This window comes from Dermacentor albipictus, unplaced genomic scaffold, assembly GCF_038994185.2.
Source record: "Dermacentor albipictus isolate Rhodes 1998 colony unplaced genomic scaffold, USDA_Dalb.pri_finalv2 scaffold_33, whole genome shotgun sequence".
In the NCBI taxonomy this organism is placed as follows: Eukaryota; Metazoa; Arthropoda; class Arachnida; order Ixodida; family Ixodidae; genus Dermacentor; species Dermacentor albipictus.
The window spans coordinates 2,569,359-2,594,855 of NW_027225587.1; the positions used below are offsets into that span (position 1 = coordinate 2,569,359).

The 25,497-nt window shown below is 44.4% G+C and overlaps 2 protein-coding genes and 1 long non-coding RNA gene across 9 annotated transcripts in view; 2 read left to right on the top strand and 1 right to left on the bottom strand.

Moving 5' to 3' along the window:
* Positions 1–14,722, top strand: part of LOC139052758 (chromosome-associated kinesin KIF4A-like) — a 104,673-nt gene extending 89,951 nt beyond the window's left edge. For all 6 annotated transcript variants that reach the window (XM_070529822.1, XM_070529825.1, XM_070529824.1 and 3 more), the window contains 4 exons: positions 5,009–5,131; positions 7,649–7,690; positions 12,701–12,832; positions 13,901–14,722. In XM_070529822.1, coding sequence (XP_070385923.1) covers positions 5,009–5,131; positions 7,649–7,690; positions 12,701–12,832; positions 13,901–13,981 — 378 coding nt within the window. In that variant the 3' untranslated portion in view covers positions 13,982–14,722. The remainder of the gene's footprint in view (positions 1–5,008; positions 5,132–7,648; positions 7,691–12,700; positions 12,833–13,900) is intronic.
* Positions 14,723–18,745: 4,023 nt separating this feature from the next.
* LOC139052759 (chromosome-associated kinesin KIF4A-like) overlaps positions 18,746–25,497 on the top strand; it is a 124,410-nt gene continuing 117,658 nt past the window's right edge. The window contains exon 1 of one of the 2 annotated variants that reach the window (XM_070529832.1): positions 18,746–18,867. The gene's annotated coding sequence lies outside the window, so the exon portion shown is untranslated. The remainder of the gene's footprint in view (positions 18,868–25,497) is intronic. The other variant, XM_070529834.1, reaches the window with a different exon arrangement.
* On the bottom strand, positions 19,566–21,087 carry LOC139052768 (uncharacterized). The gene is made up of 2 exons (XR_011510050.1): positions 20,916–21,087; positions 19,566–20,851 (listed from the first exon to the last, which is right to left on the bottom strand). It is a non-coding gene; the product is annotated as an uncharacterized lncRNA (long non-coding RNA).

Sequence of the window (25,497 nt, forward strand, 5' to 3'; positions counted from 1 at the left end):
CATGGCAGCCACATTACAATACAAGTGAAATGCAAAAACACCCATGTGCCATGCATTGGGTGGTCAATAAAGCTCTTCAGGTGGTCAAAATTAATCCAGAGTCCCTTACTACACTGTGCCTCATAACGAGGTTGTGGTTTTGGCTAATGAAACCCCAGAATTAAAAAAAAGAAAATGAGACTTATGTTTAAGTCTTTCAAAGCCCTTAAAGGGACACTAAAGGTAAATACTAAGTCAACGTGGACTGTTTAAATACTATTCGAGACACCTCGCAACGCTTGTTTCATGTCAATAAAAGACTTAGTTTACGAGAAAATTGCATCTGAAGGGTCCAAATACCTCTATCGCAATTCAAGTATCCTGCCAACCTACGAGGGAGTGGTGATGTTGCATGTGGCATCACCATCCTTTGCTGCCTTCAATGAGTAAAACGGCGCCCAACAGGCGGCGTTATGGATTTTCGCATGGAACGCAAACGCGCGGCCATGGAGAAACCGAGCCAAGACAGAACGGTGGATTCACTGTCGCTGCAGCTGCTTTTCATCAAGTGGTGTGGACAGTTCAAGTTTCCCGATACATCGCGTGGAAGGGGAGTTCTGTGCTACTTGCAGTTTGTGCGAGTTTCGCGAAACAGCGAAACTATCGCAGCACTATGTTATAACGAAACTACTGACACAGGAAAGCACGGGCGGCGCAGAGTCGAGCAGAAGGATGGATAAGTAAGCTAATTGTTGTGTGCTTTTAGCATTGTGTAGTTCCTGTGTGCTTTTAGCGCTCAAAGTGTTTATAATAATGCAGAGTCAAGCTGTGTTGTTGTCAAGGGTAATGTCAATCGATTCTTTAAAAAATAATGAAATGAACTGGGCAAGTAGCATTTTATTTCGTCTTATAAAGCTATACAATGGTGTTTCTATAACAAGTGGTTGAGAACTAGTGAGAGAGATTAAATGAGCAGTACCTTCGTCCTCGGGGGAGTCTCTAATCGTGTGCTGCATTTACCGCAGTCTCTCTATTACTAAGGCTCTCTGTTTGTGGCACTTTTAACGCCTTAGAGATTCTCGCGCACTAATCTATCACTTTTGCTCGACTTACTATTTGCCTTTGGTGTCCCTTTAAGTTTTACGAAGTGCTTAGAAATTCTTGAATTTTGCTTACAGCAAAGTTTAGTGGATTTTATTTGTGTATTTGACCATGAGATTTTCGCAAGCTGTAATTTCAGGCTATTCAACCCGATTTATGTCTTTCTGGTGGTAGGCAGAGGTTTATGTGCAAAAGGCCTAATGAGCATTTGTAAGCAATAAAAAAAAAAGTTTGCTTGTTGTTTACACAATGTCTTGCTTTGAAGATTTCATGCATTATGTGGTGCTTTATTTCTTATAAATGTACTATTGGGGTGCTTAAAAGCCATGAAAGCCTATTTTGTACGCCAGTGCTGTTGCAAACCCTGTATCCAATATTCGTTAGCGTATATATATATATATATATATATATATATATATATATATATCGTAACCGCTGATATCGACAACATTCTAGAGTTGCTTTGTTATATCCAATAATTTGACACTTTTGCTTGTTAAAGCGGGGTTCAACTGTGCTATTTCTGTATTGCTCCCCCGGACTATTCCATGGCTAGTGTATCAGTTTGTCGTTTTGTCTCTCTGCTCGGTACTTGCATCACAGGCAATGATAAAACGAAAGTAATATACAGTCAACTGTCGATGTAATGAAATTCTAGATATAATGAAGTATTTAACATGCTATTATTTCCTGTCCATGAACACTATGCATTTTGAAACTCAGCATAACGAAGTGTGTTTATGCACAATTCAGGCACATACCCAGGGGGGGGGTCTGCCCCCCCCCCCCCCCGGAATTAAGATGCATACCCCCCCTCTCCCAGCCCACGCCACCACTTCTCATACACATTCCTATAGCGCCGCCAAACCACTGTTGAAACTTGAAAGCCATTCGGCAGTCAACACTTCATTGCCTTTTTTCACTCCTTTTGGATGGCGGTAGTTATCGGCATCCTTTGGGGTGTGAAGGCCAGTTCCCTCATCGATTCGGTGCCCACGCGATCAACTCAAGATGCATTCAGTTGTCACCATCTTTTCGACGGTCTTGTGCTTCGCTGTCGCTTCTTTAGTGCAGCCTTCTTCGTTTAGACTGACCCAGGTACCAAGAAAGGGATTCGGTTCGTGGTCAGCTGGTCTGTATTCACATGGAACGAGTTGCTGCCAGAGAAAACGCCAATTGCGTTTAATTTTTCCTTTTGCTTCATTATTTCCTCGAGTAACAGCTCGCCGCAACGCTGACAGGTTCTCGGAACCATATAACCGCGATATGGGTTAGATAAGGTGAAAAAATAATGCGAAACAGCGTCCATCATGGAACCCTGCAATAACCGTTAAATCCATAAGCAACATGGATGTCATCCGTTACCTTGTCTGGTTTTTGCCTAATCGTAGAGCACTTTTCGTGCAAAATTGCCACCTGGAAACGAGAGTCTCAAGGCGTTAAGAAATTAAGTGACGTACTGAGGAATCCATTGTCGGCAACCGAGGCAACAGCCAAAGAGGAAGAAAAAGCGAAAGTTAACAAATTTAACCATTGTTTATGAAAATATTTATAGATCAACATCTTTTTATTTATAGAGGAAGTAGAAAAAACGCCGCCGAAAGTGGATAACAATTCCGTGTGCTTTGAATGATGCTTCTACAGTTACCAGTCGAGCGGCCTGACATAGCCACTTCTATGCTGTGCTTATATAAGTGTCTTGCTAAGCTTCCGCGGTGGGGATAGCACTTCCAGAATCACAGCGTCCTGCGCCCTACGTGGTTGTACTGGACTGGCAGCCAAGCATTGTTACATAACTTCCCAAATAACAATACGAGTTGTTTGCAGTACTTTACTTGGTAGAGCATAAACGAGGGATACGAAACAACTGTGACGGTTCCTCAAATATATATTTCTCTATAGTTCTTCCAGAGCTCATTCAAAAAGACGCTGCTGTAGTCGGATACAAATTAAGTCTGCAGTGAAGTCCCGCCCACGCCCTCATAACCGCCAGCCACTGTTCTTCCGGGAGGCTGCAAATAATTCGTACTTCAAACTTTTCCTGTTCCCCGAATAGGGCGGTAACCACAAAAATAAAATTATTAGCGCATAATTTTATACATTTTTCCTCGCCTATTACAGTGGAATGGCCAAACCCTAATTCTTTATTGAACTGAAATAACATGCTTGCTCTGCTGCCGCTGTTTATTAAGTTTCGCTTTAGTTGGCAGTGAAGTTTCATGAGTAAAACGGGTTCAGCAGTGAAATGGACAACACCGCAGACTTTTGAAGAGTGCAATGCTCAGACTCCGTACACTTGGTCCATGTCTGTAGCACACCTCATTGCTTCCGCCGATGAAAAGACTCTTCAAGAACAGCAGACGCTCCGGAGGTATCAAGTACGACTACATTTTTAAAAGACCACATGACGACGATTTTGTTTACTTTTGTGATTGGCTGGCGAAGTAACACAACCGCGCGCAGTTTGTGTGCCTTGGTTGCCAACTGCTTTTTTTTTTTTTAAATCGTATTCTACTAAAGTAATCTTTATTTTACACTTTGGCTTCTTTACTTCTTGGTAGTGTCATTACGGCGCATAATTTGACGTAGTTCCCTGTTTTCCAAGTAAAGGAGAGGTGTTAGCAAAGCGCGTACCTGTAAAATACACCTTATTTCATTTCTCTTTTCTGGGTTTACGAGTTTTTATGGCGAATGGTGGACGTTATTCACATTGATACTAGTAAAGTACACACTCCCCCCTCATTTGCATAGAAGTTACCTTGGGTTGCCCCCCCCGAAAAAAGATCCTGCGTATGTCTGATACAATTTGAATATAAATTGAATATAAAGAAATTTCACTGCCGCTGTGAAGGAATACCGAGGCAGTAAATAGAAATTTCTGAGGACTCATTTGGTCAAATGGTTGAAATACATGTGGCTGCTTAAGAACTTGCCTCTCAAATCATGCGACCCAAAGCGGTACAGTTTCATGTTCCGTATAAAGTGAAAATGTAACGAGATTCTATCACGCCTCATGTGTGACCTATCATGCCCCATGTACCTGGAGTACTGTGTGCTCTAGGTACAAGTGAAAGGATGGGAGGGCGAGCCAAGAAGGATGCTGGCTTGATGAGCACTGTCTACCCGCATGAGGAAGGAGAAAGGAGCGAGCTTCCGGTAACGCGTGGGTGATTGGGGCAGGCGTTAACGTGCGTCTCCTTTTCTAGCGCAGCTGTTGCTGCGCACGGTTGTCAGTGTGGCTTGACCGCATACACAGCCTGCGTGCCCTGCTTTTGAGGTGACCTGCTGCGCGTTCAAAGACTGAGCGAGCTGGGATGGCGTGGCCCTGTGCCTTCCCTCTTTTAGTGATGGAGGTTGCGCAATCTAGAGTTTGGAAGATGTATCTAAGCAACAAGCAGACGAAGCATTTGTCTCCCAGCTGCTGGCGTTTTTCATGATGGCATCGCCCCACTGTGACCAACACTATCAGCCACGGGGGCAGAGTGTACATAAAAGCATGGCTGGCTTCGCTTTGTACTAACAATGTGACGATACCGTCAACACGGCATGAAACCATATGTTTCGTTGCCGACTCTCAAAGTGAACAAAACAATTCTTTTCTCATTTAAACTTGCTTTTGCCAATTGCATAGTAATTCAGAAAATTTTGCAGGCCCTTCCATGTATGTAAGAGAAGTCCATCTGTGGCTGTACTCATTTTGCATGAAATATTGAAGTTCAATAGAACATAATTTTGATATAACAAAGCAATTTGCTGATATTACCAACTTAATTGTGGGGAGGTTTTTCGTTACATGATGTGTACATTTACGCAGTTCTAATGCCTACTTACTGATCGACTAACCCAGCAACAATATCCATACATTTAGAAACCACACCATGCACCTTGTTTCGTTGTGACACCTCGTGTGGCATGTACATTGTTGCAGACGAAAACTGGCGTCGAGCAACGAGCCCTCACCTTTGATGACCTGGAGTCGAGCAACGAGAGCGAACACAACAGCGATGATGAAAACGACCCAGACTGGTGTCTCACCAGTGAACTGGGCCAGGTAACCGCACGTTTCACTTTCACTACTCTGGAACAGTTCACAGTAATCTGCCCTGTACTCAACAAATGCAGTATTCAGATGTTTGCACCAGTTATTGTGCAACAGAATTATGAGGCTCTTTCATCCCAACTACAGACCGCTGAAAAGGAATAGGTGAGGCTAGATTGTTGGATTATATTTACGGATGTCAGTTAGTATCACTTGCCTAGTTTGCCATTCGTGACACCATGGACCAAGGAAATTCGTCGCCAAGTCCAAACATTGATGTTCCACATTATCGCATTCATGCATGTGCATTCCTAGCTACACACACAAGACATGCGTCTCACCTCCATTCGTTTTCTACTCTACTAGCATGCACAATCCTTCCCATTACCCTTGCCCAGGGTGCCCTCACGTGGAATTGCTCATAGGTTGGGCCTTACTGTGAACTGAGGATTCATACTTGAGAAAGGATTTAAAAAAAATTGAAGCCGGTGATAGCCAAGGGATCAGTTTCTCCTAACTGTAGTATTGGCTTCTTGTGACGCACAGCACAGAACAAACCATTTGAGACAATTGGCACGTGAGTCACGTCGTATACCATGTGAGAGTGCAGCAGTTTCCATTGGGTCACAAATAAAGGAATGAAACACGAGAATCGTAGTCAACCACACCACTATTTTTTGCATGCGTCGTATCATATGGCAGCAAGTTCCTCATAAGAGCAAGAGACTTGACAGGGGTAGGGGAACGGCTGGTGAGAACCAACCCTGTCCATGCTAGGAGCCCCCAGCACTTGACCTGCTGAGCAGATGTTCGACGACTGCCGACTCTGCGACACGTCTCCCTCAAATCCTTTGCCTCAATATATCACGAAATGAAAATGAATAAAGAGCTGCATTCAAATTTTGCATTGAGGAGCATTGTAATCACGAGTGAATTTTTTTTCACCTTTATGAATGGCCTTAGAAATGGTAAGCTGTCATGTAAGAAGTGTCATTCAAATCACTGTTGTGTTTAAGAAGCTTCTCCCAAGAAGCTCCTATCCTGGTACATGGGAATGAAGAAATCATTTTGCTCAGCATGCACTGCACCACATTTAATGTGATTTGTTGCATTTGAAAGAAAGTTAAAATCTGCCAACTGCAAGGAATAGACAATTTTACACCATTTTTTTTTTTACAAAAATTGTTGAAAATCACATAATTTAATAACTGTAGCATTGTGATTGCAACTCTAACTTAAGCATAATGAAACATAACTTACGTAGCTTGCAATTGTTTGACATCTTAAGTAGACAAAATTGATGTTTTGTGCAGCACTATGAAAATTCCACTAATACGCAAGTACTTTCGCAAAACCATCGTAAACATTAACAATTTCACGTAAGCTGCTATATATTGTCCACTTTAGATGCTATGACAGATGCTATTCTTTCTCAACTTATCAATTTTCTGTAATTTCTAATAAAAAAAATTGAGGACCTAGTTTGAAATTTTGGTTTGAGGCCCTAGGGTGAAATTTTGCTTCCTATGGTTGGTAGAATTCCACTCTTATGTGCAGCAAATTTCATTCATACTGGTTCAGCAGTTGTCTAACAAGGGCATTGCATTACTTCAGATGTAAATATGAAAGTGAGAGTTGGCCTAGAGTTATAATCTCCTGGCTGAATCCTTCTTCCTTTACTCTGAATGTGCACCTTCTGATGAGATTAAGGCCAAAATCCAATGATCGCAACTGCATGTAAGCAGTCCATCAATTCCCACTTCCTTCTTCATGCCAACTTCATTCTTTCTATGCACCTCCCCATGGGCATGCACATGTAATGCCTCTGTGCACACTGTACATAATGTAAGTACTTTGCATGTTGAATTAGGAGGAGGGCACCTACGATGAGGGCCACTATCAGCTGCACCCCAAGAGAACAAGAAAGATGAAATCTCGAGGGAGAATACCAGCTAGTCGGCGGCCAAGGATGAGTGGTATGCCGGACCACCAGCACTGCCCCACTAAATGTGGCTGCGGTCTCCTTCAATGGTACTCTCCGCAGATTGAACTAAACTGCACCGCCTCTTTGCATTGCGCTTTCTTACTGAAATCTGGAATGCTGTGATGGTTGAGCATGGACGAGGCCTATTGGAGTTGCCACTGCAGTTGGAAAGTGGGTGTGACATTCTGTCGCTTAACCTGTTCGCATGTTCAATTCCCGCTGGCAACATTTTGATGGGTACTGTGCATTGGGTGCACGTTAAAGAATCCCAGGTGGTCAAAATTAATCCGGAGCCCCCCACTACAGCGTGCCTCATAGTCGTATCATGGTTTTGGCACGTAAAACTTCGGAATTTAATTCTAATTTCAACATTTCGGTGGGGACAAGATGGGAAAAAGATAAAGCTTGTGTATCATGTTTTGGGTGCAAATTGAGCGATCCATAGTGGTGAAAATTAATCCAGAGCCCTTCTCTTCAGCACCTCTCATAGCCTTTGGGTTGGTTTGTGATGTTGAATTGAATCACTCTTCTTTTGTTCCCTTCAGGCCAGCCGCAAGCGGCAGTTGCAGGAGCCTAAATCCATGAAGGTATGTTATTGCTCTTCTGTGCCTTGGAAGGAGGACTTCATTAATGGAGTTGAGGAAATCACTCTTGTTATGCATTTGCATATAGGTAACTCCTGCACAACACCTGGCACTTGTCCGAAGAGGACTGGCAAAAATTTGTAGATTATGATTTCAGTGTTTTATGAAATCGCTGTTCTTTTTGATTTTCCAATTTTCTTTGTGGTATGAATGTTATGCTGTTTCTCTCACCTCCTCTTGTTTATGTGCAGCAACTACGGTTGACTTCCTTTAATTGGACGCTGCCAGGACCAACGAAATTGATCCAATTATCCAGCGAGTCGAGTTAAACAACATGCAGAAAAACACGTCAAAGAAACATAGCTGATTCACTTGGACCAATGTCATTCGACGCCTAAATAGACCTAGTCTGGCCACAATAACTCCTCGTGGGCTGTGTCAGCTGCATGGTCGGCAGCATTAGCCCGCTCTTGCTTGCATGGAGTGTGGGGTGATGAATATGTGGCGGCGCTTTGCACTGAATTTTTCGCTGCACAAAATTTGGCGCTAAAGATCCCTCCATGAAGGTTGGCCTTTATGCAGCAAAGCACACGAACATCGCTAACACAATTCCTGGCCCAATTTTCCTGGGAAAGAAAAGAAGGCAAACACCGTAATCAGACATTGAGCTACCATTATTACATGAAAAGTTTTCCTATAGCACGTAAAAAGTGAGTGTTTTGTATGGGAGGATGACATTCATTCAACACATTCACTGTCCCCTAAGCTCTGCCAAAAGAGGCTGCCAGTAAGGGAGTCACTATTGGGGTCACCAAAGAGGTTAGGCATACGTACTGGCCAAGTTAGAAATATTTCGAATTATTTGGCAAAAGCCAAGTTTAGGATCGAAATAAAAATTTGGGCCCATAAATATGCATAGGCGCCAGCTAGGACTTTTGGTCAGGATCGAATTAACCAAGAATTCAAGTTAACTGGAGTCGAATCAAAGGAAGCCTATTGTATATCCGGAGAGCGTGGTTTAGACAGCAGTCAGCTGTGTGTAAAAGACAGTTCTTTAGATAGTAAAACTCTTATATGAAGAACACAGATATAATACTTGGATGTAACGCAGTAAGTTTGAAATTTCCTTGGCCATGCTTTATTGCAAGGAATATTCTACTACTGTATATAAAATCAAAATTCAAGATCCAAGGCAGTAGTGGGTACATTGAAATGAATATTTGTTAGCCGACAGCTCAAAATATGTATTCTGGTGATAAGAATGTGAAGTATGCAGTAAGTGCAACTTAAGACTACACATTCCGGACGCATGTTCAGCAGCTTGACATGGCTGGCCCCTTAGTCGGAAAGCCCATATGCCAATCCTGAGTGATCACATGGTTGCTTATTAACAACCGTGCAAAGGGTTAGTATTGCTCACTTGCCATGCATTTACATGACAAGCCACTCATGAGCCATCACAATTGGCTCATCGGAGACATCACACTTTTGTTTCTTCTGCATACACTCGATTACAATATATATATATATATATATATATATATATATATATATATATATATATATATATATATATATATATATAAACGAGAAGAAAGGGGGTTAACCGAGGGACCCGATATTTATTAGTCATATAATGAGAAGCCAACAAACACTGACACCAAGGACAACATAGGGAAATTGCATGTGCTTAATAAATGAAATAAAGTAATGATAAATTAACGGAAATTAAAGTGGATGAAAAAACAACTTGCCGCAGGTGGGAACCGAACCCACAACCTTCGCATGTCGCGTGCGATGCTCTACCAATTGAGCTACCGCGGCGGCGTTTCCCCACCCACTTTCTTGGGTATTTATGTGTACTAGTAGAACCCTGGGAGTGTTAGCCAGCGCCCCCACACACAGACCTTGGCGGCGGACGTGGAACGTCTTGTTCGCCGCAGGCGTCACGAGAACGTGATCTTTTCGGGTGAAGGCAGCTGGTCAATAAACCCCATATGCTACCTGAAGGCATCAATATTGCCGGATTCGAGACCCTCGTTAAGTAATAAACGAGAAGAAAGGGGGTTAACCGAGGGACCCGATATTTATTAGTCATATAATGAGAAGCCAACAAACACTGACACCAAGGACAACATAGGGAAATTGCATGTGCTTAATAAATGAAATAAAGTAATGATAAATTAACGGAAATTAAAGTGGATGAAAAAACAACTTGCCGCAGGTGGGAACCGAACCCACAACCTTCGCATGTCGCGTGCGATGCTCTACCAATTTAGCTACTGCGGCGGCGTTTCCCCATCCACTTTCTTGGGTATTTATGTGTACTAGTAGAACCCTGGGAGTGTTAGCCTGCGGCAAACAAGACGTTCCACGTCCGCCGCCAAGGTCTGTGTGTGGGGGCGCTGGCTAACACTCCCAGGGTTCTACTAGTACACATAAATACCCAAGAAAGTGGATCGGGAAACGCCGCCGCGGTAGCTCAATTGGTAGAGCACCGCACGCGACATGCGAAGGTTGTGGGTTTGGTTCCCACCTGCGGCAAGTTGTTTTTTCATCCACTTTAATTTCCGTTAATTTATCATTACTTTATTTCATTTATTAAGCACATGCAATTTCCCTATGTTGTCCTTGGTGTCAGTGTTTGTTGGCTTCTCATTATATGACTAATAATTATCGGGTCCCTCGGTTAACCCCCTTTCTTCTCGTTTATTACTTAACGAGGGTCTCGAATCCGGCAACATTGATGCCTTCAGGTAGCATATGGGGTTTATTCATCAGCTGCCTTCACCCGAAAAGATCACGTTCTCGTGACGCCTGCGGCAAACAAGACGTTCCACGTCCACCGCCAAGGTCTGTGTGTGGGGGCGCTGGCTTCTCATCTAGAACTTTGGTTAGGCTGAACAGCAGTGGTGAAAAAACAAATTGACATACAAGGTTCCTCACAAAGTCTACCGCAGTATTGAAATGGGCAAGATTGCTACACTGTCTAGAAACAAAAAAATTAGGTATTCATGTTTTTGAACGAACATGGCCATTCATTTCAGCTGTCCCTGCTCTGTTTGTCCTTAAAGCGGCTAAAATTTGTGGCTAAGAAATGGCTAGAAAATGGCTATGTGAATTTCAAACTAGTACTTTGTTTTCTGGGCTCTCTGTCCCGGTGTTAGCAGATGTGGTAACACATTTCCTGTTAAGCTTAGGAGCACCCACAATCAACGGGCGCAAGTCATTGCAAATATTTTATTGCCCAAGTGAATGTGCAGATATTTTAAGACCGAAAGGTTGTGGATTCCATTTCAAGCTGTCACAACTGCATTTTGAAGAAAGCAGAGTGCAGAAATGGCCGTGTGTGATCTTTAGAAACACATCTGCCTCGGGTGCTCAAAATAAGCATGAAGTCCTTCCCTGTGTAGATTTTTAGATGTAAGGCCACACCAAATAAAGTATACTTTGTCTTGATGAACTCTATTAATGTGATAACAAGACAATCTTATGGTTTGTTCGGTTCCAGATGTATAATTCACTTCCTGCCATTCGTTATATTGACATGTGGTTTCTTAAAAGTGGCAAAATTTATCAAAGTGAGGAGTTCACCTTAATGTTGTGGACAGCAGTAGCGCATACAATGAAGCAAAATAAAGATGGCATCGCTTTGAAATGTCTCTCAAGAGCTATATATTGTAACAATCAATTTTTCCATTCTGTTTGTCCTTCATTAATAACTTGCATGACAGTGTGATGCTATTATTGCTAAGATAAGCCAGTAAGTGCTGCAGTCTATAAGAAATGAATAGAGCTGTACAAAAATATTGTTTGCAGTACACAGCCTTAGGGCTCTAAACTGCAGGTGAAGGCTTGCTCCAGGGGCCTTAGATGGGCAACTGCAACAAAATTTTGCTTTGGTTAAAGTGCTTACAAGTTAATAATATAAACAATCTAAATAACCTTGGCATAATGGTCTTTGAATTGTACCTTAGCAGATGACACGGACAACTGGTAGTAAATAGGCATTGCACAACTCCCTGAACTGCATGCACGCATGCCGATTCCGCTGTCACGCTGTGGACACCTGGATGTCCAGGCAGGCACTGGTTCTCAGCATTTCATGGTTTAGCATTTTGAGATGTGGTATCAAAACCATAAAGTTTCACAAGCTTTATAGGGCGTGTCCACACAATGTCAAATTAGCATAAAGACTGCTTCACGTTTATGCCAAACATCTATACTTATAATTCAGCACAGGCTCCGCCTGCAGAACTGCACGGAATTTCTCTCTGTACTGGAAAACATAGTTGCCAGGAGAGAGCAATGTTGAAGGAAGTTTGTCGCCACTGTGACATTACAAAAATGAATCAATGTAATTGGTTGGAAGAGCAGAAACGGGTAATGCCCGCCATATGCATTCCAACAAAGTCAGCTTACTGCTATCCTTTAAAAGTCCACAATCATTACATTTCACCAACGGAAAGATGAAGTTGAGTACCGCGCAATGACTGATGGAACGAAAAATGTTACGTGCAACATTGATAAACAGGAAAACAACAGTGCAGATTAGAGAGCAAACAAAGTTCGCCAATATTCTGGTTGACATTATAGAGAAAAGAAATGGAGCTGGGTAGGCCATGTAATGCGTAGTGTAGATAACCACCGGTCTGTTGAGTATCACAAAGGGTGCCAGAAGAAAGGGAGCTGCAGTCAAGGACGGCAAGGAAGTAGTTCATGCGATCAAATTTGAAAATGTTCAGGCACAAGAGGGGCTCACTGGCAGCAGACGTGGGTAATTGAAAATCTTCGAGAGAGGCCTGTATCCTGCAATACAAATAGTCTGATGATGATAGTGAATTGCTTGGCACCTCTATGCTTAAACTGTTTGAGTGTGACAGTGGTGTACTTGCTACTGCATTTTTAGGTTGTTTCGGGCTATATATACACGATTAGAAATGCTTGTTGTGGATGTCCTGAATCCTGTTGCGGTTGGCCTTCAAGTGCTTTTCTTGCTATCGTTTACTGAAGCGCTCTGCATCGGCGGCTGCCTGCAAGTGCCGAGGACTGTGTCGCTCGGGACGCTGTGGATGTTCCAAGAAGCAGAGGAGCTGCTCCTCCCTCTGCTCCTGCAAGGGGGAGTGTCCAGTGGCGCAGCACTCCGTAAGTAGTAATATACAGTTTGTTGCAAGAGCCACCGTGATACCAGCAATTTCTTGCGCCTAGTTAAGTTATTGGTGAAACGTAGACTGCATTGCATTCTAAAAAAAAAAAGCCATAAACTGACCTTGCCAAGATTGAGGATCTTTTACAGGGCCAAAACAGCACAAACTGTGAATTAAGTACTTTGAAATCTGACTCCACCCGGGCAGTGTTAAAGGCAAGTTGGCATTGGCTCAAAATTCAAGAAATTCAATTTTGACATTCACATTCTTCTAATAATCAACCTGTTACCGCAAAATTTACCAGCCTAAACTAGTTCAGCGTTTCTCTTTAGTAGCTCTTCAAGCTGCCTCTGGGATCAGCACCGACCACTCAGGGAGACAGCCATCCACGCACTGTGCGGGAAAGAGCCAAAGAAATCTTCGCTTTATTGCTTGACAAGCGCGGCTCAAGTGCTTGCAGGAGCTCGTATCCATCCTCACAGGGCTTCATTGGCAGCCACATGGTATAACGCTAAGCAATGCTGTGAGAAGGCAACTGCAAAATGCCCTGTGCCACTGTACACTTCAGAATGGCAGAACTCCTCTCTTATTTTATCTATTAAAATACATATCGTAGGGGAATGTTCATAAAAGTGTCCAAAGTGGTCTGGCTCTTACGTGTTCCTGAGTGGTACCTGCTGTAGTAGCTTAGCTTAGCTAGCGGCTAGGGCATTGTGCTACTAAGTTTACTGGTTCATCACAGCCGCGGTGGCCAAATTTCGATGGGGGCAAAATGCAAAAATGCTCCTGTACTTAGGTATACTAAAGAACCCCAGGTGGTCAAAACTAATCCCGAATCCCACCCACTATGGTGTGCCTCCTAATCAGATTGTGGTTTTGGCATGAATACCCCCAGAATTTTTTTTTTTCTTTCCCCTGAGTGGTTTAGGGCCCCATTATAAAGGTGTTGCAGCTTATCCAGAGGTGCTCATTTAAAAAATAATACAAACAAGTTGTTTGTAGTTACTGAAAGTGGCTTAGTCTTCCGACTATATTTCTTTATTTTTGTCCTGCATTCTTCTTTCAGGAGTCCGATTTGGCCATTCCAGAGGACACCTTGACCGAAAGCTTGCCAGAAAAGCAGCTCTCTCTTAGGAGCAAACAGTGACGTGGCACATTGTGTACATATTATATATTTATATGCGTGTCTGTACGAACGCTTTATGAATTGGATGACGTGAATTTGTGTGGCCGCTCTACATCATTCTTTTACCGCCTCTTTGAAGGAACACAGCTAGCGCTCTCTCATAATGAACTCGCTACTTTTAGTTTTTACCATTTCAATGTCTCCACTTATTTTAAGTCTGTTTTAATTTCATAATTATTGTCACCTTCTACTTCATTCATCACATTGCTCTGTGTCTGACAATTCAACCCTATGCTGTGTTTTGTGACAAACATTTGACAGCCACCAAGACAGCATGGCAGTGGCATCTAGAAGGTAACTTTAATCTACAAGTGTCATAGTGAACTGAGGTGCACTGAAGTAGTTGAGGCCTGTACAGGAACTGTTGGCATCTTATGTTCCTTCCATAATTCGTTCACCTGCATGGATTAGCTTGGATGACCTGCAATTTCCCATTTTTCAAAGGAAGGCAGGAGCTGGGACAAGTCAACCATCTAATATTCGTCTTGTGTGCCGTGCATGCGTGTACATGTGCGTATGTGTGTGGAGAGTGAGCAATGTTGGCTTACGTGGAGGTACTTCCAAAACACAAGTTAAACAAACCTGCCAAAAATATGTGTGGGCACATTGTCCTTTTCTGTCTTGGATGGCGTCTTTGTGGGGCTTCTTTTTTAGTGAATAATATGTGGATGTACAAATGAATAAATGTGTTCAGAAATTCAAGAGAGTCTGACTAAATGGTGTCGGCAGTCCTGACGCCTTAAAGCCAAAGGGTGAACAGATATGATGACGGAGCACATCTGTATGCCCTGATCTGCATTTTTAGACTGGTGTGGATCGGAGAGCAAATGGGGATAACCGATATTCTAGTTTACATCAAGAGAAAAGAAAAATGGAGTTGGGCAGGCCATGTAATGCATAGGACAGATAACTGGTGGACCATTAGAGTTATAGAATGTGTGCCAAGGGAAGGGAAGCACAGTAGAGGACGGTAGAAAATAGGCAAATTTGCAAGCGCAAGTGGGAATCGGCTAGCGCACGAAAGGTGCAATTGGAGATCACTGGGAGAGGCGTTCGTCGTGCAGTGAATATAAAAATAGGCTGATGACAATATCAGTATATGCATGATATGAATCACATACTCGTGGTCATGATGCAGTCATGGTAATTTCTCTAGCTCGATAAATCGGGATATGCATGACATGCATGCTATGATAAGAATGATGTCTGGTGATGCTTTGCAGAATGTCATGATGTTGGATAGCAAGCTACCTACAAAGTGGTTTGTGCAACATAGATTCCCACAGTTCGTGGATCTGCATAATTTTCTTCTAAGCCCAATAATGTGATAACTATACGACTTGCTATCACACAAACTCTTGCTTAATTGATGCATTATTAGCGTGAAAACTTACTGGGGCTTCATTTCTGCTTTTGCATGATAGCAACGTCCGCTGGTAGCGAGAGGCATTTTGTCAATGCACTTAATAACTGTGCAATGAAAAGTGTGCTTAGTTCTTTTTGGTCTGCCCATATGCCTGACCAATCAGTCTGTGCCAATGTGTACTAAATGTAATGTACACAAAGGTGAGTGATAGAGAATAGTGCTCAAGGCACTACCCAATAAATTGGGCAGAATTCATCTCGCAATGACTGTTGACTGTAAAGTGTTTAGCATTGAATCAATGCAGCAACGCAACGCACTGCCACTGTTGAAACTAGTTATGTATGTATCATGTACTGCTCTGGGGACTCCTCTTTCGCGCTTCCCTAAGATCACTTGGTGCCATCAGGCGCCGCTGCCACGAAGCCTGTAGGTGGCCAGTAAATGCATGGCACACCAGTGCATGTGAGTGTTGAGAAATGTGTCATGTGGCAACTGGGCTCTTGTGCTTCATTCTGGACACTCTCCACCATCTAGTGGCACTGCCGAGAAATTCACACGTGGCCTCTGATACAAGAAGTGCATAGCACAGGTGGCTCAGAACTCTGAGAACTGTTGCCTTGCTTATGCTCAGTGGGTAATACTAATTGACCCAAATTGGTGAGAGGTTCATTGAAGAGCGGTACATACACAGTGCATTCATAGTGCAGCTTGACAAAGTGTTGGCCTGAAAGGCATTCATTGAAAGCTGCACATACGCAGCGCATTTGTGGTGCAGCCTGCTAGTGCATAGCGTTGCTGTCCTTGAGGAACCCTTGTGAACTGGGTTTGATTCCACTCAGCATTGGATAAGTTTAAGGGATCTTTTTCGTCACTGTAGAGGCAACTCCTTCCGAGTGGCACATGCCGGGTTACCCAAGTTGGCGTCAGAGATGTTCATCGAAAAGCGCACACACCTACTGGATCATGCCCAGTGACCCAAGTTGGCATCAAACAGGTTCATTGAATACCAGCATAGACCAAGTGGCATATATCCGGCGCTCCAAGTCGTCGGCAGAGTTTTTTTTAACAGCGGTGCCTCCTAAGTCCTGCATCCACAGTGACCCATGTCGGTGTGGTTTGTTGAAGAGCGGCATGTATGTACACAATGGCACATACTCAGTGACCCAAGTTGGTGCAACGGTTGGTTTCAAACCTTGTTACCTCAGCACAGCAGCCCTATGCGCTAACCATCAACCATGGACTACCCAGTGACCCAGGTCGCGAAAACGATTGAAGACGAGCATAAATGGGTAGGCAGTTAGCCCCCAGAAAGTGTGTGAAGAGTGCTAGTTAACTGTATACATCATGTCATGTTCGCTTAACCCTTCAATGATGATGCATGTGAATGCCCGCCCCCCCAATTTTTTTTTTTTACCTAATCGATAAAACTCATTGAGAATAAGCATTATCAAGGAAAACAAAAAAAAATATTTGCCAGAACTTTTTTATCAATAGGGGCAAAACACCAGACAGAGAACTGCAAGTGGCTTCACCTCAAGCTACCTATGGCTTAGGTTGAAATTCATCCCCCAACTGGCGCGATGGGCTTAGCTCGATCTCCAGGAACCGCTGGTGTAACAGCAACATGGTGGACACAGCTAGCGCACTGGAGCTCATTTTCCGTGGAAACCATGCTTCCTCCTCCCGGGGCTGAGCCACTGCACGAGCAAGCGTCATTCAGCAGCGCCCTGATTGGCCTCCTGAGTGGCGGCCCCTGGGCATCCTCTCCACCAGAGCCTTTTATCGCTGAACACTTCATCGCCATGGCATAGAGAATCTATGCCCGTGGCAGATGCTCACAGGCCCGCAACTTCTCGTTCTGGCGCTTGGTGGACGGCGGGTGCGCATTTCCAATCCGCGTCTTTCATGGCGCGACGGCGCATGCGCCTGCCCTAGCGGATTAGCGTGAAACGGGCCGTGCGCCGGGAAGTCCTCCGAAAAAGAAGAAAAAAAAAAGCGCTCGGACGCGCGCTGCTGCAAACACCCGTGCCGTGTACCGCGTTGAAACTGTGCTGGTAGCTCGACGTTGGTGCGGTGCCGAAAACGTGCGTAGCGTAGAAACGGGTGAACTTTTTCAACTCGCCGCTGTTTTTCCTGATATTGTTTCTTTTTATGTCGGCGTCGCCTTATTGCAGGTCGGGCCGGACCGGGCCGCCTGTGGTAGTGTAGGGCCCGGGCCGGGCGCGGGCTCAGAATTGCGGCCAGTGCACAGCTCTAAATTGCGCTTGTCCCTGGGCGTGCCGGCAGAAGTCGTGGGGCGCGGTAGTGCTGAACCATCGCAAGTTGGCGGCTCGAAGCAATTATATTTATTAAATCGTGTGTTTTACTAACTAAAACAGCGTGTCATTATTTCGCGTGCCAGGGCATTTCGCGTGAAAGGGGAATATAAGATCGGCTGTCCGGCAGACAGCCAATTTTTTATGCGAACACCCCCTCCTGGCACGCTTCGGCCACCGCGGCCCCAACCCACGGGCCGCCCTGCTTCCTGTTTTGATCCCCCCGCTACCCCTTGGGTGCCCCGGAGATCCTGCGCCGTCTGCTTTAGTATAGCCTCAGGTGCGCTCTCCTGGGGCCTCCGTTTGTCGGTTACATGTGCCCTCCTGGAGCAGTGCTTGTAAAGAATGCAGTCTATCGTCGCGACCAAAAAAGCGACCCGCGACTTATACAACACCAGTCAGAACCTTGCCCCTTCAGACAAAGCGATCACCAAATGGGGCGTCCCTGCCCACTGCCTCAGCGCGTGCAGCCAGCGGCGGAGTGTAAACGAACACACACACACACACAAAAGAGGCCTGAAGACACTGCGGGGCTTCCGCCAGGCCGGCACACACTCGAGATGACCATGGCGAATTAGGAAGTCACGCTTCATTTCGACGAGGCATGGTGGGTGAAAATCCTTTCTGCACGAGGTGCTAGACGCCAGCCGTCACACCGGCCATACAGGCAACATCGCGTTTGCCCCAAGTAAAATCTTTAGCGCTATTTAGTATCTCACAGTGACAGGCCAATTAGCCCAAATTAGTGCCTTGGACTAAACCGCTACACGTCAGCTCCATAAAACGACAAGCGCATTTTTCTAGTGCCGCTATTCACTGTAAAATAAGTTACGCCATTGAAAAGTGAACAAGGGCGTAAATGGGAATATAACTCACCTCCTTGTGCCCAAAATGGTGTAAAAGTGTTAGTTATAAAAGAAGTCACACCCTTATTCAATTTTAAGGGCGTAACTTATTTTACAGTGTAGGCCGGCCGATTGCCCGTAGTGGGTTTGTGCCACTTCCTGTGAAGTCAGCACCAGTGCATGATGCACGCGAGTCACGAGCCTCACGAGGTCCGTGCAGTGACAGCAACGCGGCAGCAAGCTCGATCGTCTCGGTCGCCGTCAGTGCTCTCAACCTCGCCATCATTGGCCTCGAGAACCCACCTCTAACCTTTCCGAGAGGTAGGTCATCGTAGCACACAATCTTCGGCGCGTTGCTACAGCGAAAGCTGAGGTTATCGAGAGCAGCAGCCCGCCCTTTACGTCTTTGTGCCTTGATGCGACAGCACTCAGACAGGTATCCTCTGGTCTGTCACAAAGGTCTCTTTGATTTGTCATCCCGTACTGCCAAAGCCACCTAGAAAAAAATGTAAGGCCACCGCATCACCTCCTCTCTCCTGTCAATACGTCACGAGAGTCGGATGGTAGCGGTGGATGGGGGAGCGCTGCGTTTCTAGAACGCGGCGCGCGTTCCCAAGTAACCACGGATATCCGGGCGACGTCCGACGGACGTCCTTTCTGGATATTCGGGATGTCCGTGGGATATCCATGAATGTCCGACGTACGTCCGAGGGACGTCCCTGGGAAATCCAAAGGTAATCGCTTTGGCATCCGTAGTACGTCCGACGCGGACATCCAGCATGGACATTCAGGGGACGTTCAGGATATATATATATATATATATATATATATATATATATATATGTGTGTGTGTGTGTGTGTGTGTGTGTGTGTGTGTGTGTGTGTGTGTGTGTGTGTCTTCCCGGGGATATTCCAGATATACACATGCCTTCAAGCACCGGACCATTATATATATTACATTGGTCTAATGCTTGAATGCATTCTTGTTTTAAATAAACGAGAAATGAACTTACACCAACTTCCAAATACAATTAAACGTTTATTGTCACCTTATACATATACATAAAAAGACCAATAAGCAGATATATGCGTACTGTTCAAAGAACAAATAAATACACGGATAAAGAAGAAAACTTGCAATTTCAATAGCACAACAAGGTAGAGAACAGCAGAACAAAAATACTTATTGCCCACCCTGCTTTGACATTTGAGTTTGCAGCATGGAATAAAAAGAAAGAGCAAAAATACATCAATTAGCATTATTAAGCAGCGAAAGCAACAGAAATGACATGAAGGAATTAATCTTGACTACATCACTTCACTAGCACTCTGCGACACGGGCACAAAAAATGACATTAACTGGCTAATGCCTTAAACTTTCGGACATGCTTAATGGTATTGCAGCTTAAATGTTATTCGCGACGTAGTGCGTTCTCGTAAGTCAACTTGCCGTCAAATGCGTACTCTCGTTCCCAATGTCTCCACATTCTGACGTGGCTAAACGAACTATTAGTGAAGAACAATCAATATATTCTTCACTTTCTTTAAACAATAGCTCTTTCTCGTGGCGTAGTGCGTTCTTACAATTATTAAAAATCACTTGGCCATCGAATGCGTACTCTCGTTTACAATGTCCCCGCCGTGGCCGTAGTGACCATATTCTCACGATATTAAATAAACTTGTAGATAAAAACAACTAATATATTCTTCACTTTTTTAAAAGGAGCTTTTTATTTTCGTAGAGATCAGCAGGCGATCTTACCGCTACTGACGGCTACAGCTCTGATCATGAGCGCATTAGCCAGGAGAAGCTGTTTGCCAGGAGAATCAAAGGCCGCCGATGAAGAGTCCGCGGTAGCTAAAGCAAATGTAGACTCCGGGGTCCTGCTTACCAGAAAACCCGCATTGACTTGTGCGTACACCTCTCCTAAGGGATCCTGTTCCGTTCTCACAGCGAAGTGAACCATCCGAAGCGTCACGTAGAGTATATATCCATCAGGGAAGCAAGGCACATTGTCCTTAGTGCGCGTAGTGTCACAACCACCGTCCTGAACTTCCGATGTCGCCTCGGTGCAGCGACCAGCATCACAAGGCGTACAAATGTTTGCAGGGACAGCCCGAACGCACATGTTAATGCATGCGTGCGGGGTATGCGCGCCACTGCACAGTTCTAGAGTTGCGAATTCTCGAGCTGTTGACTGCTGGCTGCCGGTGCGAGATCCGAAGTCCTCGAATACCGTCTTTGTTTCCAGCGACGCTCTTTTTCGCGCGTGCGGCTTCTCCAGCAGTCTAGGCATCCTGGCACCTGTGAAGAAAACACATTTCAATACCCAAACGAATTAAAAAAGAAATCGATGTAGCTGTCATACCTTGGTAGCTGAGTAGGAGACTTCGGCAGGCACGGAAGGTGACAAACGCTGCTCCGCTGCCCTTAAAACGATCGCAGAATGAAAAATGGCGTGGCGACGATGGCTAGAGCTTGGATTGGGTTGGATGACTGCAGCGTTCTGCTTTGCCAAGGTTGTAACACTTCCACGTGCATCTACGCAAACATAAATAGGTTTTTAAAATATTCTATTATTATACAGTGAAATATTTACTTATTCTGGGAATATTCGGTATCTGATTTTCGAGTTTTTAGTTTCTGCTAAAGCTGTCGGCGCCAGAAAAACATAGCCTTTGAGATTACCGTCAATGCATGGCGGCTCTGACGCATTATAGCTTTCGTAATCGCTTTCAACGCACGCAGCCACCAAAAGCGTAGCCTTTGAGATTCGTTTTTGTTACCTATAATGATATTATTGTATGCACAATTGAACACTGCAGACAACTTCCTGTTTTAAGAAACCAGCCAAAAACAGGCGCACACAGGAAACATACGAGAAGACAGGAAAGAGGCTGGAAGAGGCCTGTCTTGTGTATGTTTCCTGTGTCCGTCTTTTTTTTTGCTGGTTTTTTCTTAATACAATGCACCAACTAGCCCAACAACGTGTTTTACTTCCTGTTTCAATGATAAACCTGAACCTACATGTTCGGAGGTCAGGACCAAAAATCAGGAACTTTTCATAATGAGGGATAACTTGAGTGCTTGGCTCTAGGTCGAATAAGTGGCTTCAAATGGGCGCTTATATATTCTGCTAGTCATCCACAAGCATTTTTTTTAAAGCAAACTACAAATTGTTTGTATGACCCACCGATAGAAAAAATATCGTATTTTAATACTGCGATGTTAAAGTGGTCAGAATTGATATCAAGTTGGAAATATATTTATTTTGCTTTGAAAAAAGAATGAACTGTGTCCGATAGAGAACAAAAATAAACAAATATAATATGAACAAACTAAAATTTCCGGCAATATATTTATGCTAGTTTATATATAACTCACTAGTGTATATCCTGGGCATGCCTATTTATGGACAGCCAGCGGACGTTCAAAATGGGATGTCCCATGGACATCCCGGTGGGATGTCCTTCGGACATCCAAACAGGATATGGACTTCTCCTGTACGTCCCACGGACGTCCGTGTCGGATATCCGGATGGATGGACGTTGGGACTTATGGTGGACGTCCCACGGATATCCGTGGTTACTTGGGTTCTCCGTGGGTGCAACGCTAGAGCGGCAACGCGTGGAGTATCAATTGCTTGGTGGCTTTGGTGGGGAATGCTGCACCGTAACCGCGATTGCTTTTCTTCAATTGTGCGTGGTTCGTCGTACACGGAGGCGCAACGATGCCTGGCTGTTGTTGCGTAACAAACTGCAAGTCCAATTATGACGGAGGACAAAGTGTCCGAGTGCACAAGTTCCCATCTGACCGAGCCACTCGGGAAGCATGGACGAGAGCAGTTCCTCGGAAGGACTTCTCGCCAACGAAGTACACAGTGGTAAGTATTTCTTCCCTCTATTGTTATTCTGGGTTTCCGGACGAATAGGATCCGTCAGCATAGTGCGCAATGCATTCGTGCATGCGTGCACAATAGATGGGTCTCTGCACCTGTCGACGCGCTTGTAAATTCAACATTTTCGTCGAGCGTCATACCTGTAACGGCTTGTTTTTTTTTTTTTTGTTTCAGCCCTGTGAAAAGCATTTCTTGCCATCAGATTACTTGAAGACGACATCTTACACGGACGTCAAGACAGGAAAAGTGGTCGAAGTTGCCATGAAAAACATCCGTCTGAAGAAAACTGCAGTTCCGAGCTTGTTTCCCAATTGCCCTGCCTATTTATCGCGTCCGCAAGTTTGCGTTCGAGAAGCTCCGGCTGCCAGAAGAGCGCGCTTGGAAGCCACATATTTGCAAAAAGCAATAATGCTTTCTCAGCCAACCCGAGCAGAAGAGGACGCCAAAAATCTGGTTGGTAGCTTTGCGGACTTGCTAAAGGCCTTGCCAAGCTTTCGGTGTTCGGACTTCTGGACAGTTTTGAACAAGGGCTCCAAGGTTTTCTTTTTGGACTTGTCACTTCAATCTGCTCCTGCAGTCCGTACTTCGGTGATCGTGTCCACAGACCTGCGCGTCGAAGTATTTTTTGGTGAAACGGGTGTGAGGAAGTGTGGTGATGTGTTAGTTCATGAAAAGCTGTGCGACTTGAGAGATTTGAATAGAGTGTTACACATGATCGAACAGACACGTAAGGGTATCAGCACTGAGCGTTCTGAAAAGGCCCGTCATCTACTGACATTGGTTTCGACATTGCTAGAGGAAGTAAGTGGAAAACATTTCGCACGCGAGTTGCAAGAATGGCATTTGGAAGTGCTTAAATTCTTGAAGAGTCAAGTTGATCTTGTTTTGAATGATGCTGGCCGATACCCCCCCGATTTATTAGTTTTTGCTAGCCTTTTGTTCACAATTTCACCTCATGCATATAGATTCCTGAGAAGTTCGATGAAGCTTAAGATGCCGCATCCTGATACGATCAGAAGACTGTGTTCATCGTACGAAACGGAGCAGCAAGAATGTAGCTTTCTTTCCTATGCAAAGCGTATTGTAAGCACATATAAATAGCATGAAAAGACTGTAACGTTAATGATTGATGAGATCCACCTTCAATCATTTTTTGATTACAAGGCTGGCTTTGTTACTGGTGCTGCGGTAAATTCATCGACTGCAGGAAAAACTGCCCACGTATTTATGATACAGAGCCTGCTTTCTTCAAACAAGGATGTTGTACACATTCTTCCTGTGGCACAAATCGTTGCTAAGGCGCTGCACTACTTCCTTCGGAAGATTGTTCTTGATCTAGAGGCATCTGGTTTTAGAATAATCGCAGTGATCTCGGACAATACTTCTGTCAACAGAAAAGCCTTGTGCTACTTCGCTAAGACGGCAAGTGTCAGCATTGTTTACCAGCATCCTGCTGACCCATCACGACCCCTGTTTTTCGTTTTTCACATACTAAAGTGTATAAAAAGTAACTGGCTGAATCAAAGAAACATTGGCAAATTCATGTACTTTCCTGAACCGAAGAGTGATGAGGCTGAACCAAAGATACTTACAGCATTTTTCAAGGTATTATGCCAGCTGCACGAAGCTGAAAAGCATGAGCTCTTGAAGCTAGCACCAACGCTCACTTTGAAGGCACTGAACCCCTCGAACATAAAACGGCAGAACGTTAAACTGGCCTTAAAGATTATTAACTCATCTACTGTTGCTGCTCTGGGTGTCGCAACGTTTCAGCATGCAAAGGAAACATCTCAATATGTCGACACCATTTTGACTTGGTGAAACATTATTAACCTCAAGACGCCAAAAAAGGACAGCGGTTGCGAGATCAGTTGCAAGGTCCAATAGTTTCACCGTCATGTCTTCTAGAATTCTTAGTGAGAACAGTTCAATGGCTTGATCACTGGGGAAGCCTCAAACATGACAATGGCCGCCTGACACGTGAAACGCACACAGCTTTCAGCCACACTACCCACGCCTTGCACGAATTTGCCATATACTGTCTCGAAGAGCTTCATTTCGAGTATGTCCTTTTGGGCAAATTTCAAACTGATAGCTTGGAAGATCGCTTTGGAAAGTATCGGCAATTGTCTGGTGCCAATTACCGTGTGTCTATAAGGCAGATATATGAATCTGAAAACAAATTGCGTTTGCAGAAGGTTCTGGACCTGCCACATTTGGACATGCTACTACCACTGAGCGCGAGCACGTTGGAGACAAGTGTACATTCAGGAAACGGCCAGTTTCAAGTCACTGTGACCGACTCCGACATTGAGAAAAAAACGTCGAGGCTACCAGCACTAACCTATGTTGCCGGCTATTGTGCCCATGCAGCTCTAAAAAAGCTGACATGCGCATCTTGCAGTGAAAGCCTTGTGATGCAAGACGTCGATCTATATGACCCTGAGAATGCATTAATCACGAAGATAACAAGGGGTGGCCTGAAGTTTCCACGAGCAGTTGTAGTTAATGCTGTACTCTTTACTGAAGTTATATTGGACAAGCTCAGGACACCAGAATATGCGGTACGATTTTTCAGCCTTCCTAGGCAGAAAGATACTCTTGTCGGCCTTGTGTTCGCTACCCTTCATGACTTTGAGGATGTCGATGTGTGTGATTTCGGTCATCCTGCACAGGAGGTAATGGGGCATGTTGTAAGTGCTGCAGCGAATACACTGCTGATCTACTTGTGCTGCACAGAAAACGACAAATTACGCAACGCCAAGAACGACCGAAAATTGCAGACCTTGAAGGCCCAGGATGTTTCGCATTATTTATTTTTTATTCTTGAAGCTCTGTTTTGTTGAACATCTACGTACGTTTGTGTTCACAGAACCCTTGTAAAAAGAAACCTGTCGCGTAGCTAGGACTTATTTGCCTACATTATCAAAATTGAAACCCAGCATTTTGGCCCATTCAAATGTTATTTGAGTGCATTGTGCTACCTGTTTATGATTCGAACTCTCCATGCTGCCGCAATTCATTAATTACATGTTTTCCTTTAGGACTGAGA